The following is a 20,325-nucleotide window of genomic DNA, read 5'->3' as shown; positions in this document are numbered from 1 at the left end:
TTACAGATGTAAGAATCTATAACTCATAAGGACTGTGAATTTCCTTTCTTTAATGTAAAACATTATTGAGGGTTTGGTATGGGCAGCAGCATTGTGTATTAGCATCCAATATTGTTTGGAAAATTTTATTCAGTAAAGCTCAGCCTCAGTATAAAGCTAATATACAGCGAAGCAGGGGATGATACTAGCAATCTAGCATCGTAATCATAAAACTGATAAACTGTAAGCTCTATATGCAGCATTATTTAGAAATGCGTAAACACGTTTCCTGGCAATGAATTGTTTGTTAGTTCTCATTTGTAATGGTACATTTTAGAGAAACTGTGTTAAAAGAGCATTATTAAGGTTGCAAAGTCAAACATTTAAAAGCTGAACAGTGTCACGGTTAATATTGTCTGTGCAAACAGTCCAATTTGCTGTGTGTATATATATTTTATCATATACTCTTGAATCACAAAATCACAGTTTTTCCTCTGGGATGTCTGCCTCATTGATTGCACCAAATGGATGGCACACACTGGGAATCTGTTTAATTTTTTTCTTCTGTTCAGTGTGTTACCCTATTTTTTATTCACTGCATGCTATTCAAGCAGTGCTTAAAAAACAAAATTGTTTCTTACCTTATACGCTTTTTCCCCTCCAATTTTTTTTAAGGTAATGGGTTGAAAATCAGTCTTAATTCTGGAAATTTGAGCATGCAGAAATTAGTAACGCTTTGCTTTACTATGCTTTTATTGGATGTAATTCCTAAGTCTAAAACCTTAATAAATAGGTGAGATAGTAAGTTCATAATGGAGCATAATGTAACTCAATGCCTTATCAGTAGGGTTATTTAGATTAGGATCAGTAGCTGAAGATACCCACTGCACCATTCAAACAGCTGAGAAGCCAGTAGCAGTAATGGGCTGTCCTCATCTTTGGCTGGAAAAAGATGTACTTTACAAATAGATTTCACAGGTGTCTGATAAAAGGAGAATAAGGTTTAGATTCTCTTCCAGGATTTGCCAGGAGGGACTTTCTTTAGCTGTTTTGTCCATTACCTCTTTATGTAATCTATTTAGTTTTTTGTTTTGTACTTGTTTCTGGTACTTCTGTTCCCAAATCTACAGCTCACCTAATTAATGCCAGTTGCCATTCTTTAGGCTTCATCCAGTTCCAACAAATCTTAGTGTCTCCTTTCTAGACTCCCCAATGTCAGTCTTTCTTCGTATTCCTAGTTGTATGTGTCACCCACCCATTTCTTGTATTAGATTTGAGAGGCAAGTATAGACAGCGCAATCAAATGACGGGGGTAACCTAAAAATGAATCATGAGCTGCCTATGGTTCAGCAGTGACAGTGCAGCTCATGTACCAGGGATTTTATGACAGGCCACAGGTGGGATGTGCCTGCACAGAGGCTGCTGAGTAATCCAAGCCTTAATTTCAAAGGTGAATCACCAGACTCTGCTTAAACTAGCTTTGCTGGGTACTGCTGAAAGATACTGTTCTCCCTTGCCTGCAAACTAGTCTCAGAGCTCCCTTTTCCTTATGCTCTTGGGAGGACGCAGTATGTATTTTGGGTGGAAATTTTTGTTATGTGGCTTTGTAAGGTCAAGAGGGCTGGGCACTGCAATCCTGAAATGTGTTTTATTCCAGCTTGGAAAGATAAGTATGTTCAGAGGTGTAGAATATAAAAAAATATATATTATTTTGAGAAAATCTGTGGTCTATATAAAAATGCAACACAGTTTCAGAAAGTAAAAAGTTTACAAATCAAGGTTACATTAAGATTTGGCAGACACAGAGGAAAGGTTGAATCAGATGAAAATGGTAAGATTTTGGTTTTATAAATGAAAACATTTTAGGCTAAGAAACCTGCCACGTTTTTGGACACTCTTGAGACTTTGTAGTAGTCAGTTGTCTCATCTGGAGGAAGAAATGCAACCAATAAAACAGTCAAACAAGACTTGAATCTTTTTTGAAGCTTGAGTGAGTGTCTTAAAAACATTTCTCACTGTGTGAGGAAAACTTGATCACTGAGCAAAAGGGTCATGGGTCTTGAAAGCAAATCTGTGACCAATCTTGTTTATGATTCAGATATAAGGAATAAATGTATTAATAGAGCATGAATCACAAGCTTCTTGTCTTACTAAGAGTCATGGGCAAGATCTACTTGTGGTCAAGTTGTATCTAAATAACTGGTGTGATTCCCAAGCCGAGTTTTCATTTTGCATCACAGCAATCACAATTTAAGAGAAAATTAATGACAAGTAATGAAATAAACCATTAATCTTAGAATGGTTGTGATCGGTTTTGCATTGCAAATACCTTCTTAGTAATTTCTGATTTGTTTCCCAAAATTTTTCTCATGAGTTCTAGTTCAGGTGGACATCTTGGCCTTCTGGTCATTTTACTAAATTATTTAACTCTTAAAATACTTAAGTGCTGTTTTACCCTGCTAATCTTTGCAATGTAAATTTGTTACTCATTTTTTCAGGGTGGAGTTTCCAGTTGTGTTTTAAATATTAGTTCATGCTGAAATTGTAACAGTGACAGCAAACGATGCTTTATCTTCTGAGAAACGACCAAGTTGGCCCAGTTATACCTAATAGGTATACCTAGTAGGTTTCATAATAGCGAAAGAGAAACTGTTATTTATGAAAAAAGAAAAGGTGATAAACTGTTTACCCTCTTTCTTTAAAATTGTACTGAAGAAAGTATTCAACTGAATTATAAAGAACTTCCATTCAGTTTCTGTGAGCTGCTGAAGAATCTGAGCAGTTGTTCTCTTTTTTAAGACAGTGCCCTAAACATCAGGTTGCTTATTCTTACCACTTTAACTGCTTGAAATATTTACACCAAATAAAACAAATTGAGGAGGAAAATTGGGAAGGATATATATTTCAGAAATTGTACATCGTGTTGGTTAAGGCTAAGTGATTCAAATATCTGTTCTAACTCAGGCAATATTTGCCCTGTATTCTAATGAGTTCATTGTTTTTTAAAATCAGTACACAAGTCTGAAGGTGAGAAATGGAAAGCTTCTACACTTCAGCTTTATTGTGTTGGGTTTTTTGCTAAAATAAAAAGAAATTTTACAAAATGTTTTAAAGACATGTTGTTCTGGATTAACAAATAGCAAATACCCTCTTCTGATTAAACCTATTTAAATTTCTTTCAGTGCTTTTCTGTTTTTCTTCTGGGGAAGATACTGTTCACTGGCTATACTAAACTGTAACTTTTACATAATTGCAATTAACATGATTCTTTACAATTCCATCAATAATGCAGTTGAATTAAGTCATATGAAGCTAGTAAATATTTTAGAGATTAATAACATAACAATAATAGTTCAATGTGATGCCATAAACAAAACTGCATTGAAACTAGCACTCTAAACTCATTATGTCAATACAGCAGAGCATCATTTATGAACAGATTTCTGTACAAGAAAAAAGTGTTCTTCATACATTCAGTGAAGTCATTCCTTGCATGCCAAATCACTAATTATGAATAAAACAGCGGCAATTTAACATAATACCAGGTTATTCTGACTGTTAAGGTGAATGGACCAGGTACTTAAGTGACTACTTTTTAGTTGCGGTTTTACAATAATTTTAATAATAGCAGGAAAATGGACTCTTGTAAGTAAATGTAAAACATAATTGAATGGCTTCCTAATTGAGGAAGGAAAAAGTTAGCACAAAATTCTGGACTAGTGATAAAGTTAACTTGTGGCTTGGACCCACTGTGTGACCTCCGGTGAAAGTACTTTAGGAAGAAAACTTGTTTCTCCATATGAATTTCAAGTGTGCTGTAAGTGTGTAGCAAAAGATTACTGTCCTTCCTCATACCACTTTCTTTTTCCGCTTCCAGACAGCCTTTAGCAATTGTTCAGGGCGGTTCTAAAGAACTAAAAACTAGGAAGTGACAACAGGAAACCATGAGGTTATTAGAATCTCTTTCCCAATTTACAATAAATCAGTAGTTGCAATATCTAGTACCCCTTGTAGCCATGAGTTTCATTGTACCATTTCTAATGCAGGAGTACTTCCATGTACAACAGAAACAGTAAGTCATGCGATCAGCTCAGCATGAAAAAGAGGGATTTTTTTATTAGCTCCTTCTGTTCCAATATATATACAGTCATTTGGGATGGAAAAAAGAACTGTAGACATTATTCATTTGACAGTGTACACTTAATCAGACTACAGTATGGATGCTTTAAAATTGTGACTTGAATATTTGAGTAGTTCTCTGTAGCTCTTAAGAACAGAGTGATACATTTGTACTGCAATTAATTTACATTTAGTAAGCATTTGTGTCTGATCTTTCATAAATAAATAGTATATTACTTATACCTCCCCTTTTTATTTCTCAGAAAGAAAAATGTAAATATTTTCCCTGTGGTAGTTATGTAGTTATCAGTACTTAATAAATACAGCTTTTGTCCTCATTGCAACCTAACAGTCTGATAATGTATTAATTCTAATAATTTCTAAGTGTACAATATTCACTGCTTCTTAGTTTTGGATTAATACAAAGAACCGTTACAATGTTCCCTAGCCTTCTCTTTACTTTTTTCCATTCTGTCCCTGTGAAAATTTCATCTCCCTTCCCATTTGTTCTTTAAATCCTTACTCCAGACTTAGCTTTCGCCCCCCCCCCAAAGAATTAATCAGTAAATGTTATGTGAAGCTTGGAATAATCAAGCATTTATGTGGTGCCTGTAGAGACACATTGAAATCAAAAGTGTTTTGTGAAGTGGGAGGAGCTTTGGGCCTGTTGATTTTAGTTTATACATTTGTTCCAAATCCATTTGAAACTGTGGTATTCAATATGAAACTGTGGTATTTAATTGTAGGCATAATGATAGCGAGGTATTTAGGGATTTAAGAATTACATGATGATAACGCAATATTTATTTTTTTGTTTCCTTTGTGAGCCCTTTCTAAGAAGGAAGGGACAGAATAAGCAAAAGCAGAGAAGCATTTGTTCGGATACTTCCCCATCATTTCACCCTTGTGTATGTTCTGTAGATACTCAGGAAATAACTGGAATTTAAAAAAAAGGTCTGAGTTATTTGTACTCTTCACAAGATTTTAAAAATATATTTATCATTTCATCTTTTCACAAATTTATACTATTTAGAGATTCATTTTAGATTCAATCAAATATTTGCAGCAACTCACTAATTCTAGAAGATACGACAGAACCTATGAATGGGGAGGTGTGTGAAAGTAGGGGGTAGCAAAGAAAAAAACCATGCTGATTTTGAGCATGGGAAAGGTTTTAGCTGTAGAGACCCAAAGGTTGAAAGATACTGGTCTTTGGTTTGAATTAGTTCCTTCATTCTCATTTTATTAATTATCTAAAGGGGAGGTCATTTTATAAAGTCTTAAATATCTGCCTCATTTCTTAGGGCTTAAGCTAGAATAAACAGTGATAGAATGCTTCAAAAAGTATGCAGCTTATGATTTTTCATGATTTTCATAATTATGATTTTTCATGCTCATTATTTTTCTTGACTTTTTTTTAACTGCTAAATATTGGCTTCATTAGTTTAGATATAAATTGAAGTTGTGTCTCAGACTCATGATGATAATATTTTTAATTTTAGGATATCTTGTATTATGAGCAGCTTAAGTCAAATGTGATTCAGCACGACCTTTTAGTGGACAGCCTGATTTACAAAGTAAGTGATTATCTAAACAGGGATTAAATGATTTATATACTCATCACCCCAGTAACTTGGTTTTTTTTAACAAAGAAAATGTTAGGTAGTTTGGTTTTAAGGAGTTTAAGAAAAATTAGTGTGAATTTATTATTGTAAACTCTCTCCTGTGTCTATGTTGGCTCTTGTGTAAGACATTTGTTTGAGTTGAGCCGTTAAGTTGTAAAGAAACGGTAATTTCATTTGAAGGAATAACTGGTTTTGCGAGGAAGAAAGCATTGGGGTCCAAGCACTTCCATTTCAAGTTTCAGTTGTGAATATTTTAATCATCAAGTTAATATAGCATTTTTAAATTTTAAAATATGGAGTATATACTTAACTACAGCTCTTTCATGATTCAATGGTGAAACATTGTCTTCTACCACTGTATTAAGATTAGCTCCTATGGGAGCCTGAAAAGATGTCTTTCATCTTCAAACGGGTGTATTTTTTGATTACAGGATGTAAAGCTGACAGCAAGCAATGATGACTACTATTTTGTATTTGAGGATTATTTATATCAGGTATGTAACTGTTTTTGTTCTTAGAAAAGCTAGAAAGTATACTCCTGTGGGATTATATAATTTTTGGAGTAAGGACTGCCTTTGTGTTCATGTGTAGGCAGAGTACACAGGGACCCTAGACAGCATCTGTTTGCTGTGTTGCATATACTTTCCCTTCTGAATAACAACACTGTAAATTAATCTTGTACACTTAAACAGATTAAGCAGGACAGGCTTCTAAAAATCCTACTCTGAAGGACCGTCCACAGTGTCTTTCGAATGCAGTAAGCCAGCAAATACGGTCAGCCGTATTCTTCCCCTTTCCAGCTTTGCAATAATAAAATGGTTAATGTCTGTGGCATACAAAAAAATTAAGACTTGAGAAGTATATTCAGTGTTCCAGTTGAAAAAAAAAACCCTAACCAATATTGATTTTCAGTGACCTACAGCAATAAACAGAAAATATATTGTATTGATGTATTTAAATTGAAGACATTGATTCTGAATAAGGTAGTGATATGTATGGTTCTTTTAGGATTGCTCCCATTCCAAAGCTGCTTCTAGCAATGGGAAATCCAGCTAATTTATAAAGAATTATCTTCGCTGCTGCCTGTTGGATGCCTTTAAATAGAGGGACATTACATTTATGAATTTCCTAATGCGCAGTTGATTGCAGTGTCAACATAAATGTCACGCAGCAAACTTACCATTTCCACAGTGCCTTCAGTTTCATTAGTCACATCTGTTAGGTTAGATTTGTTTGATTTTTTTTGTTTTGAAGCTAGGTGAAACTAAACGATTTCTTCTTTGATGGTAATATGTAAAACTGCTAGTAATTTAACTAAGCAAGAAATTGTCCTTAATGCTGCTTAGTCCATACAGGTATAGAAATATGCTTTACTATATTAACATACTATTCAATCGTGTCTACATGTTATATTTTAGCATAATAAGCATTTAAACATTAATACTTAAAATTGTAACCTCGTGAAATTATAGCCTTTTTTATTCAAAATAGTTCCATTATTAAGATCTGTATCTGAATTTGTTTCTGAAATAAAATTTGAAAAGTGGCTACATAATGACAACTCAAACATTGATATTTATTCACTAAAATATTTGCAAGTAGTTTTTCTTGATTTAAGGGTCAAAGATGATCTTCATTATGACAACGTTTTCACATCCCATGATGAAGAGATAATCTCATTCGTATTTCTGCTTCGTTCTAGTATAGACTAGTAAGGCATATTAAGTAGTCATTAACTGACAGTTCCAGCGGACACAGGATTAGAATCTATGAAGGACTATGCACTATTATACAGTATAATCTTTTGTTTTAAGACCATCAGAAATAGCTTTTGTTCATCATTCTTAATAAATAGCACTGTTGAATATCTAATTTTTTATATATCTCTATTAACTAAAAGAATAATCACAGAATGAAAATCATAAAAAGGACTAACTGTCCTTAGTAATTTGAAGGAGAGTCACCAAAAATCTTTGAAAAATAAAGTGTCTGGTTTTACTGAAAGGCTTTGAGGCAAAGAATATGTCAAACTTGTAATTATTAGCTGCTCTAGTTTTGTTTGGTACTTTGTAGTATTCCTCAGACTCTTTTTCTAGAAGAAAGTTATCCATGTATTGCACAAAAATAATATTTAGCTTAAACTGTTCAAGATAAAGAAACTATTTTTTAAAAGGTGTTTGTATCTGAGAAATAGTTTTGTGGTTCAAAAGAGGAAGAAGTTTCAAAATATGACCCACTTTCCATTAAAAAATAATTAAAAAAGCAATGATATTCAGATGTCACAATGTTTCAGTTTTGCATGTTTCCTTTTGACAAATGCTGACGTCTGGAGAATGTTTGCAATAATTAGTTGAAGGAAAAATCCAATCATTTGTATTCACAGTAACTTATGTAGCGAAACATTTCCACCTTTTACACCTTGGCTACAGTTAAAACAAACAAACTCTTAAAAACCTACAAGAGCAGAGAGAGTTTAACGTTTAAAGTCAGCAGGAAGTTGAAGTCTGTCTTACTTCTGCCCTCTTGTGTACGTTCTTGAAAGTGCAGTCCTTCATTGCATGAAAACATGAAAATTTTCAAGTACAGTACTAATTATTCAATATTTTTTTTACAACTGCATATAGGATGGGATTCTTAATTGTTTTTTTTTCTAGGAATTCTTTTAGTATTTAATTTTACACTCAATTGCTGTGAATACTTGATATTTCATTCATGTAAACAATAAAAAGTACAAATATATTTTACAAAATACAATGTGCATTTCAGAACTTATGGATATGAGGTGAACATTATAATCTGTGCTTTTTGAAAGAACTGAAAATCATGCCAGCATTCTGTAAAGCTCCTGGGAATGAAAGCGAATGTAAGGATCAGTCTTCTGGAACCGCACACATGTGAAAAAGTGAATGTTTCATTTGCCTACTCACTTACTAGGACTTCCCCAGGTCATAGCAACTGACTAGAAAAATAACCTAATAGATATCAAAAGCAGACAGTTGCCTGCCCTAGCAGCATGACAGAAACGGATAAACCCATGCCAAGAGGCAAAGAGGAGGGTTGGAGAATAGGGATGTTTTACTGACAACAAATGAATGTGAAGGTAAAATCATAGCAAGTTCAAAGTGAGCCTGGAAATTTGAACAGGAAAGTAAATTAAGTCAGTCAAGAGCTTTCAACCATATTAGTTCTCTTCAGCAGCATCTAATAGGTGCTAACTAAGGCAGGTCCTTAAATATGTCTGACGTTGCTTTGTTGATCCAGTAAGTCAGCTGATTTTCATATGCTGTCTTGCACAGGTATTACTCTGTTTTTCCCGAGATACATCTGTATTGGAGCACTTCACTTATAGTAGTGCCACCCCACCCAAATCATATATACGAGGTAAAAGGAATTGTTTTATAAAAGATTGTATAGAATTTGTTGACTGCTATAGTAATACAGTATGTAAATTTTCTTTACGTTCGTTACACCTACAATTAAAGGAATGGTAATAAAAACCTCATGTATCCAGTTGACTTCAGCACAGATTCTGTTATGACAGTTTAGAAGCTGATCACATGAAGGCCAGATTGCAATGTTGTTCTTTTGCTGTAGTTTTCTGTCTGTAATTCTCCAGTGTTTTACCAAAATAAATTAAACACACAGCTATGACAACATGATAAAATCTTGACAACATTTATCTTCACCAGAGTCAGAACTTTAAATACGCAATGTTGCCCTCTACAGCTTCAGTAAATTTAGCAACTGGAAGTGGTGGTTAGATGTTATCTGCCCAAAGCAGTGAGTTTTGCAGATACTTTTAGACAGGACCAGAACGTGCTGCTGAAGAACTCTGGGCTCTGTTTGAAGGTCTGGAAGAGCAGAGCTCTACCAAGCAGGCTTATACTGGGTTTTTTTCAAATCATGGCACCTTCCAGAGTGTTAGCTTACTTTTGGATGTTCTTTGGCTTAAGTTCTCATGTGAGTCTTTATTTTTCTTAACAACCTTAAATTTATGCGTTCAGTCCACTTGCCTCCTCTGCCAACTTCTGATGCCATATCTCCGGGCTCTGTTTCCTTGCTTCTTAGATCCCCACCTGCCTTGGCTTTACCCAGAGGTTCCTAATATTGTCTTCTTGAATCATTCAGCCATACAATCACTTTTTTTTCTACGTACCTTTCCCATTTCCTTCCTTGGTCCCTCGTGCCAGTGTATTTAGCCAAATGTGATCCCCGTACCAAGTACATTTTTTGAACAGGACCTCTGCTGACAGTTTTCCTCTTGCTGCTTCTTATGTCACTCGAGGCAGTGTTTGGTTTTGAATTTTTTTTCTTCCTCCTTTATTACTTTGTAGGTCTTTTCTCTCTCTCTCTAACTGAATTAGGGAGTTTTCTTTACCTACTTAAAACAAGCAAAAGACTCACCTGAGAGCAGAACAGCAGTGGGATCTGTGGTCTCACTTCAGGCACAGAGCCATGGCAGCCTGGAAACACAGCTCTGTGGAACATTCTGCTTGTTCTTAGACAAATCTGGGGGATGAAATTGCTGAAATCTAAATCTCTGCTGAACCTGTGCAGTGTAAATCTGAAGGGCTTGTAGGTCCTATTTTTGGCTAATTTTCCAAGAGATGTGCTTTATGCTAAAAATACTCTCCTTCCAGATCACAACTCTCTGCTGCACAGCAAGCAAACTATTGAAAGGAAAAGTAAAAAGTATCTTTTAATTTAACAAAACAACTCATTTCTGTAATTGGAAAATATTGCATTTTATTTTCCTGGGGTAGTAGACAAGAGCTTTGCATGTTAATTTAGAATTTAATTTAGTCAATTCTTGCTACAGGAAAAGAGCTAAGTCGGGATTCCATTTACCCTGACAAAAGTTCCCCGTGCTAAATTCTTCTGTGTAAAGTGAACTAAATATACAGAGGACCTAAAAGTTCTCTGAATATTCTATAAATTTTCATTTAAGTAAATACACTTTCTAGTTGAATTTGAATTTTCTCATTTTAAAACTAATTACAGCTTTTAATTAGTTGTAATTATGCTTAAAACACTTTTTAATATTTCTAAATAAATTGTTAATTTTTAAATAGTGGATTTTAAATTATTAGGTTCTATAGTTAAAATATGGTCAACTAATAACATGTTCATTTTGCAAGGCAGGAAAAAAGTTACATGGTCAGTCTATACTATCAGTGATTGTCTTGACTTAAGTAATCTTTTGTATCCAACAGATTTTTTTTTTTTTTTTTTGTTATATCAAAAATATACCATCCATCTTTCTCTCTGTTGCAGGCTTAATGAAGCCTTGAGTATTTTTCATCTGTTCCTACACCTTTTTAAAAGCCTTTCCTGTCCCTAGGTCACTCTGCCACAGCACGGCAGACTTACACCCTTAACCTTATCCCCTCTTAGAGCTTCACTGTCTTCAAGGTCTCCAGCAAATCCTTTAGAGGTCCTATGACACACCCAAATAAAATGTCTTTCAGCATTTGCATTGCTGAAATCTTCCTCCTCTTTTTTGCTGTTTGTCATCCTCCCTTATGGGTGCCGCATGTTAGTTTTAGATTTGACGCTGTACCTGCCCTATTGCATTGTTTGCTTGTTTTAGACAATATCAAATGATCAATAATGTAACTAGTTGCGATTTTTACATTTGTGATTTAGAATCTACCATTTAATTTCAGTCTTTACACCTTTTAACAGTTTAATCACATTTTAATTGTGGTTTGATGATTCACAGGAAAACTTGGAATAGAAGAGTATGCTGTTTTCTATCCTCCAAATGGTAAGAATTATACTACTGCCTCCTCTAGTGGTAGATTGGAAAGATACAGGATTTTTTTCTCAAATACATGATAACTTCTTTTTCTATTGCAAATTATGTTTCACTGTTATTCTGTGAGATTCATTAATTTAAAGGAGTAAGCTGGACTGAAGCTATTCCAAAACCACGTTCAGCCTGGTGTTAGTAGTCACATACGGAGTCTGTCTGTGTGTGTAGGAAGGAGAAGGAAAACAACTTCTGGTGCTGCAGCTTGTATTCCAGTCTTGTATCACCACTTAGAGGATCTGAATGATACATGCTGAAACTGTCTGACCCCCAGCTTTTCAGTACTGAACAAACCATGCTTTAAAGTCTTTTCCTTCCAAAATCTGTGTGAATTTAAAAAATTCAGACTTAATCTATATAATTTTATGTTAATATCATCGCTGCTGGTGTTGTTACTTCAGTTATTAAAATTATTTTCTTCAGATCTTACTTTGACTATTTCAGTCCCTGTCTGTTGAATCCATTCCCTGTTTTTGTGCTGCATTTGTATCTTAAGTTCAAGCTCTTGGCTCTTGTTTTCAAGGCCTTATGTCACCAGTCTTAAATCTGTGTCTCTGGCCTTGTCTTTTACGTCTTCTGTGTTCCAGTAGTGTCAGTTGTAGCACATACTTTTGTTCCCCCTTCTTCCATTGTTGCCTCCACAGTTCTTTTCAGCTTTGTAGCCATAAAGCATTGTCCTTATGACCTTTTGCCAAAGCAGCTCCCTCTGACTGGTCCTATGTGAAAATGAATGAGAGCTAAGATCAGCTGGAAAGGAGGCGAGAACTGTCCTGATACAACGGCCAAGTCCTCTAAATGTTTTGTCTGAATACTACATGAGTTAGCAGAGGTCTTGGCTTGCTTTTTCCTGCTCCCTCTTTGTCAGTGCATGACATCTATGGGTTGTCATTTATCTGAAATTAGGTTCTGATTTCAGTAAAGCTTATACGTAACTTCATGGAAACAGAGCTCTACTTGGCTTTCTAGGAACTATACCATGTGTTTAAGCACGTAGGTGGTTGTACTGAAGTAAGTGATACAATTCCTGTACGTAAATATTTACAAGATTGAGATGTAAGACTACAGGTGCTATAAAAAAGAAATATTTTATTTCTATGGTATGCAGAATACAATTTAGAAACTTGGGGGGAAAATACTTTTTTTTTACATGGATAAAAAGAGATAGAAAAGATTTTAAAAAAAAGAAATATTTTTGTTTTGTAGGTGTAATTCCTTTTCACGGCTTTTCTATGTATGGTAAGTGTGACTCTCAGAAACAATTAAAACCTCAGGATTGCTTTTTATCATATTGCAGTTTAAAGCTACATGTACTTTTCTGAAACTATTAAATGTGTATATTCTGTTTTTTAAAATTCCAGGCTGTTTTCATTTACTTGCATTGCAGCTCACTATGGTGTGGGAGTTTCTTCTTTGAGAGCTAATAGCTGAGCTATACATCTTAATGTATATGAATACAGGGATAAAGTTTGTTGACAGAGTGCTCTTTTCTTGTGTTTCACTTCAGGATAGACCAAGTTACTGTGAAAAGAGTTCTTAACACATGAATTATGTGAAAGGCCTGTTGCTGTATCCATTTGCCTAGAACAAGCGTTAAAGGAGCATTAAATGATAGAATACTTGCTACTTTACTGCACAGAGGAAAGCTCAAATGTCAACAAGATTTCTAGGAAAAGAGCAGAAAAAAAATCTCCTCAGGTCTCAGATGTAACAAGGCAGCTAGTGCAGAGAGACTCCAACGACGTGAGGTGTTTGTTACAGCTTCCCAGTTTTCCTTTGATTTATCAAAGGTGTTTGTGGCATCACAGGACAAGCAGATTTTAAGATTATACTTAAAATGCTATGTTTTGCTAATAAGAAAGTTTAATGATCACATGAGAATTAAAATTGGGCGATTTAAATATGAAATGCAGTTTCGAACCTGCGTAGGGATTGTAAGTCTTTGAAATAATGAACAGCTTAGTTACCAACTCTTCCTTGGGTACTCACTTAGGAGGCTTTCGCTTTTTCTGTGTGAAGCCACTTTTCAAAATGTATTTGACTTTGCCCTTCAGAACAGCGTCTCTCAAACTGGGTGTGAGCTTCTTCCCTCCCTCCTGTCCTCTCTCTTTGCAAGGGCTCAGAATGTGCTGGTTGTGACAAGGAGGGAGGCTGAAAAGCAAGGCAGCAGAAGCACTAGTGTAACTCCAGGCTGTGGGTAAGGTAGCTGGGACCAAGCAGAGCACACTGTGTATTTCATGCTGTGCTGCTCTCGGAGGAGGTATCTGGGTCCTTACGTAAATGCTGTACACTTTTGCATGTTCGCATGCATACACTCGTACGGTGCCAACCATCAGGCACTGTCCTGTTATCCTCCTGGCCTCTGTGTACATATGCACGCTGCCAACTCTTCCACCTCCATCTTCAATCCTTAAAAACACATGCACTAGTAACACCCTCTGCTTTTCTTACCACTATGTAAATACACATTTCTGTGAACATATTTCCCTACTGTATATATATATGCATATATATATATATATATATATAAAATGTACCTATATTTATGAGCATACATATGCAGACAAGTGTATCCATATCCCCATCTTTGTGTAAATAAAACTGGAAGGGAAGGTGAATGTAGGCATAGTCTATGGGTGTGTTAAAATGTAAGCTGTCATCCAGAATGAACACACCTGTAAAACGAAGCAGTAGATGTGGTGAGTGGGCAGATGAAAAGCCTGTTTGCAGGAATGTATACAGAACAACTGTCTGTGAAACATGCATTGACTGAATGGAGTAGAAATTGGGGGAACTATGTTTGCACAACATACACACAAAATAGATTTATCTATATGCTAGACTTTTACAAAAATTAAAAAGGGACTGATTGAAAAAGTTTGAGAACCGCTGCTGTACAAATGTAGCCAACTGTTATTTTGAATCGGGTGTATTAAAAGGCTTAAAGTACCAAACGTCCATGTTTTTTCAGATCTTATAAGAAATAAACAGGTCTTTATCGATTGGTCATACTTATGTGATGTTATTGTGGCAGCCAAAAGCTATCTTTTTTATATTTTCATTTTCACAACACCCATCTTCAAGCAATGGACTTACTCCAGTCTTACAAATGGGAACCAGTTCAGAGATGGTCGCTAGCCCAAGAGCACGTTGGAAGTTATAGATGGTTGAATCAAAAACTTGCACTGGTCAATATATCGTTGCCCTACACCCCAGAGAACCTATCCTTAAAGTGTATTTCTTATGCTTAGGAAGCCAGCACTGTAGTAAGCAGGTTCTAATTAGTTTAGGTTCTTGAAATATATGGAACTATTACCTAGAATGTATTATATTCCCTTTCTTAACTTTTTATGTCAAATGGTAGACTCTATTATAAAATATCTCTTTCTAAATAACTGGTTTAGCATTGTTTTTGTAAATTGTACTACTATAAATTGTTTTTTCCCCATACTTCAGGCACTTAATCATTGAACTCTTTCAGCAGTTTACAGTGTTGAGTCAATTATAATTCTTTTATCCTTTCAGTTGCTCCACTTTGTTTTCTGTACCATGAACCTTCCAAATTGTATCAGATATTCCGTGAGATGTATGTGCGTTTTTTCTTCAGACTCCATTCCATCTCTTCTCATCCCTCTGTAAGTTCATTAGGAATTAAAACCCACTCACTTGATATTCTGTTTGCTATGGAACAATAATATACAGCGCGTGATGGAAAAATATAGAGATATATACACTTCAGGCAAGCTTGGAAAGAATATTAGGTAACTCTGGTTTGGATATTTTTGTTTTCTATAAAATATCGTGTACTTTAAAATAGTACTGTTGTCATTATATGAGGAGGGTTTTTTTCTGAGAGTCAAGTCTTTTATGTAATAGATTTCTCAGTTCAGGAAGTCATGTAAATGCATACTTGCTTTTATTTTAATCAATAACATGTCAGTGCACACACTTCAGTGTTTTCTGGGGCAGAGGAACTAAAATGTAGTCATATATATACAGGTATTGTTTCAGTGATACCAAGTTAATGTCTGTTTCTTTAACTCAAGTATCTTTGTGTAACAGCACATGCTTTTTAGCACTACTAGATGAATTTTAAATAACTTGTTTGTGTTTATGACCAAGACCAGCTGTCTTGAATGTAAGACAATTCTAGAAATTTGCTTGTCTTCTATTTTTGAAGAATAAAACATCGTAAATTTTGTTTGTTCCTTCACAAGGTGCTGAATAGTTACATTACTTTTTGAAAACATTTCCTGGTTAAAAGAAAATCCTTTCCTTGATATACCATTTCAAGGCTGTGCATTGTGCTTTTGGTATTAATAGCAGGGAAGTTGGTTAGACAGGAATCTTTTAATTTTCATGGTAATTTAAAAAAGAAATTTAAAACTATGTTTACATTTTACTGCTTGTAATTACCCTCATTGCTGTTTGTTTTTAGTTATCAGAGATACGTTATTTCTCACATCCTCTATTTTTTAGTATATATCTAATGTATCTGAGTTCTGTAGCATCAAAGTGGAAATATTTCAAGTAGGTCATATCATAATAACGCACTAAGTACTTAGACTCTGACATATAAATACCATAAGTAACTTACAGCTGAAAGGGACTATCAAAATACATTATGTTGCTAATACATACGCAGAATCTTAGCAGCAAGGCTTTAGTGACTGAAGGCATTAGAGCTGCTTGTGTCCTGCTTGCGTGAGCTATATATTATATCATTAATAGTGTTTTAGTGCTTGAATTAAAAATTCATGCATACTTACATGCTGATACTGTTTTCTCAGATTTGACAGGATGAGTGTTAGTATTCAGGGTGTGATCTTGTTTCATTAGGGCATTGTGTCGTTGTGTTTGCTGTTCGAGACTCTTCTACAAACACATCTGCCCCAGCTCTTTTATCACCTTCGAGAAATTGGGGCTCAGCCGTAAGTACTTCTTTCTGACTTGCTACAAATGGTGCAAATTCATTGGTTTGAAAATGCTGTTCCGTAGTATTTTAATTTAAAACCTATGGGAAATTATTCAAAAGTGCAATCGATGTGCTATTTTTCCTTGAAAGTCAGTTGGAGTCCTTCGTCTAACCTGCGTGTATGTGCTTTGTGCATTTCTTCAGTATGCTCTGTGAAGAAGAGAGAACAGTTGCTCTGTGAGAAATGCTGCATTATTCAGCTAAGTTTCAGTTATTCATGTCAGATCTGATGGAACTAAGTGATGTATTTCCTAGGGGGCAGAATACACAGAGATATGTTAGTTACAGCAGAAGCTACCAGAGGGGAGAGCAAGAGGTTGCCATTCTATAGTGTAGTCATGGCACCAAGTGCAACAGAACCTGAAAATCTTAATGTTATAATTGGTATCCATCGTAATAGCGTACCAGCGGAAAAGATGAAACATTGGGGGTGATAATAGCTGAGGATCCCTCTAATGTGACTGTTTGATCAGACTATTTTACTGATACTAATACTTCGGTAAATGAAGCGCTAAAGGATTTTCTGATGGCTGTTGCAAAGGAAAAATATTATTAATGCAGCAAGAAAAAATGGCTATTCTTCCTGGAAGAGAAATGTGGAAGAAAAATAAGATATTTTCAATTTATAGAGGATCTGTCTGATTGTTATGGGAGACAAATATAATAAATATTGGTTTTCACTTGTTTTCAGGCTACGAATTTCATTTAAATGGATGGTACGGGCATTTTCTGGTTATTTGGCTACAGATCAGCTCTTGCTTCTGTGGGACAGAATCCTGGGATACAACTCTCTAGAAATTCTTGCTGGTAATAGAATTATTTTTACAAAACATGTGAAGTCCAGGTGGATGTAAGGCAAATACATGTTAGTTTAAATGTGTTTTGTGGTAAGAAGAAAGTAGTTGCTCTTTGAATGTTAAAAGCAGATCACTTGTTGAAGAGTGTAACTTTTAGAAAACTAGAATTGCATAAATACTGCATCTCTAACAAAAATATGTGAGGTAATTTTTTTTATATCAGCACTCCAGAAATGCTAAGTGCTCTGGGAACAGAACATAGGATGTTTTCTCAGCTTCAGTGGTAACAATGAGTTTATCACCTTTCATAAAAGACAAGATTCATGTTACTCATTTGTGGCAAGTACCTCAGTACTTACAGGCAACTGAGAGTTCCGTAGATTGAGATGGATTTCTTCCTTCAAAGCCCCATCTTTTAAGAGATGTTGAAAGTTTTGTACTTATATTTTATAAAGGAAATTCTGTTGTAAGTTTCATGTGAGGTTTTAAATGGGGGTTCTAAGGAAGACATGTCTTCAGTTGGGTCACATCTTAAATATGAAGTAGGTGAATAGAAGAGAGAAGGTTCTGGTTCTATTTCTACATGAAAGACAGCTATCTAGAGAGATACAATTATATAAGATAGTGCAAAATAAATTAACTTTTTAATGTTATATAATATTCATAACAAATATTGCTATTTGAATAAATTAAAACTGTAGGCTTAGAAATGAACTAATTGTGAATCACCTTATCCCTTTTAATTAAACGCTAGTCACCTTAAATCCAAGCATTTTCACTCAGACTTTTGTGACAGAATGTTGTGTTTCTCCTACCCATTTTAAAGAATGGCTGAAGAAACTCAAACACAGGCATCCATCGTATGTTATTATTCAGAATCAAAGTAACTACTCTAAGGGAGTGAGAATTGGTATTTTACATCAGGATTAACTCTCACACTAATTAACAGGCCAGCAACTTAAATACTGGGCATTTTCTTTCAGTCCTGGCAGCTGCTGTGTTTGCTTTCCGAGCGGTCAACCTGATGGAGGTGACATCACTGGCTGCAGCTGAAGTAAGGATACGTTTCAGTTAGAAGAGATTGAAATAGTTTCTGATGTTTTGCCAATAAGAGTAACTTAAGCTTCACATGGCACGTGGTGCATAGTGCACATCTTTCTGCCTAAATTATTACCTTAGATAAAAAACTGAGGAAACTGTGAACATGCAGTACATAATACTGCTTTTCTGGAGTAAAAAGAAATAGAAGCGTATACTTGCTAAAAAATGCAATGTTCTGAAATTATTTTGTACAATGAGATTTTTTTTTCTATTTTAATATATAATCTGTTTGTGGGATATATTATTTTTGAAATATCGTGGAGGTTTGTACCTTTGTTCTCAGTGCATTTTAATGTAGTTGCTTCTGTGCTTTTTCATGTTACAAAAATTTTACAAGATTACTTTTGTCAGTATTGAATCCGAGATTTCACTGTGAGTACTGTCATTTTACAGGTGGGAAATAAAGAAAATTAAGTCATTAAGATGAAGAATATTATTATTTATCTCAAGTAATTTGTTAAAACATATTTCTTCAAAAAAATCTGATGATGTATTTCTTTTCATACTTTGAGAGCTTGTGATGACTTTTTCCTTTTGAACATACTTCATGAGAAGACATTGACTATTTGAGTCATTACATTGGACTTACTTCACAAGTACTAGCCAAGCCACAGGATAAGGATTCTTAATTCCCAATTATTTTTAGAAGCAAGTTGAAATGTTAGATCCCTTATTCACCCATGATGCCATGTATATTTGAAGTAAGGCTAAAGGCTAAAATAAAGTTACTTGGTTTATTATATATGTAAACATATGCTTTTTCTTTGAAGTGTTAGAATGAAAACTAATACAATAAGGCACTAACATTAAACACCATAATTTGTTTCTAGCCAGGTCTGAATCTAATTATTGTTAGTATTGTAGTATTTGAATCTTTTTCTGACTTCTTGACTTGCTTTAAAGAAATTTCATTCAAATGTCAGGTTTAACAAGCCTTTTTGTTTTCTATCCTAGGCTGTACTTGCTGACCTTTCGACCCTGAAAGTTATGCCTCTTCTTCAAATCTTCTTGTTTGCTACTGTCACTTGATCTGCTTCAACAATACTGGTACCACAATTCCAGCCTTTCTTGAGAAGCTAATCATCAACTATGCAATGTCTGCATAAAACCAAAATTAAGCTGTATGTATAATATTAATTTAGAAATCACGACCTTAAAATTTTCTAACTGAAAACAATAATTTTGTGCACGGGTGTGTGCAGTGCATGCTACTGAATTCCACATTAACAGCAGTGGTTATTACTTGTACATTAAGAATTACTATTTGTGCAAATAAACAATATGAATCTGTGTCTCAAGTGCATGTGATATTAAATTAAATAAAGTAAATGTAATTCGTGATCTGGGTGTTGTGATGTTAATGTCAGAGTTGTAAAAGGTCTCTTTTAATAAGAAATTACTTTTTCACACTCACAGCTTAGAAGGTATCAGCTCAAATACCATTAATTGGGTAAATAAAGATGCTTGCAAGATATTTTTTCTCATTTTCCAAGAAAAAGATGGGATCATACACCAGTTCTGCTACCTCTATCTTATTTATTCTCTTCACAGAAATTTTCTCCATGTTCTTTCTCATGTTAGCTACTTCCGTTTATTCTTTTCATATACAGAGATGTAGTCACGCATTCCCCATTAATCTTCAGTTAGGTATACAGCTATCTCAGGCGTCTTCTGAACTCCCACGCAGAGTCCCATCAAAGGCCCCGTGTCATAAAATATGTTCCCCTGCAGAGAAGGCCTGAGCATAGCTTCCTCCAGAACTTGTTGGAGCCGGTCCTTACATGAGCCAAACTATTCCCCTGAGAACGATGCCAAGAGTCCTTTCGCCGTGCCCCACACCCTCTTTGGGAGAGCAGTGAGGGCTATGCCTTTGCCAGTTTTCCAGCCTCTGTGATTCAACAGCTCAGGCTTCAGTTCAGA

General features: G+C 35.0%; 1 protein-coding gene across 3 annotated transcripts in view; it reads left to right on the top strand.

Annotated features, from left to right (window-relative positions):
• TBC1D19 (TBC1 domain family member 19) overlaps nt 1-19,746 on the top strand; it is a 52,370-nt gene extending 32,624 nt beyond the window's left edge. For 2 of the 3 annotated variants that reach the window (XM_075091737.1, XM_075091738.1), the window contains 10 exons: nt 5,601-5,675; nt 6,155-6,217; nt 9,020-9,104; nt 11,446-11,490; nt 12,739-12,771; nt 15,058-15,167; nt 16,372-16,463; nt 17,199-17,314; nt 18,288-18,358; nt 19,360-19,746. In XM_075091737.1, coding sequence (XP_074947838.1) covers nt 5,601-5,675; nt 6,155-6,217; nt 9,020-9,104; nt 11,446-11,490; nt 12,739-12,771; nt 15,058-15,167; nt 16,372-16,463; nt 17,199-17,314; nt 18,288-18,358; nt 19,360-19,434 — 765 coding nt within the window. In that variant the 3' untranslated portion in view covers nt 19,435-19,746. Of the gene's footprint in view, nt 1-5,600; nt 5,676-6,154; nt 6,218-9,019; nt 9,105-11,445; nt 11,491-12,738; nt 12,772-15,057; nt 15,168-16,371; nt 16,464-16,651; nt 16,774-17,198; nt 17,315-18,287; nt 18,359-19,359 lie in introns of those variants that run through there. The other variant, XM_075091739.1, reaches the window with a different exon arrangement.
• The last annotated feature ends 579 nt before the right edge of the window (nt 19,747-20,325 follow it).

This window comes from Phalacrocorax aristotelis, chromosome 4, assembly GCF_949628215.1.
Source record: "Phalacrocorax aristotelis chromosome 4, bGulAri2.1, whole genome shotgun sequence".
Classification (NCBI taxonomy): Eukaryota; Metazoa; Chordata; class Aves; order Suliformes; family Phalacrocoracidae; genus Phalacrocorax; species Phalacrocorax aristotelis.
This window is presented reverse-complemented; position numbering and strand designations above follow the sequence as displayed.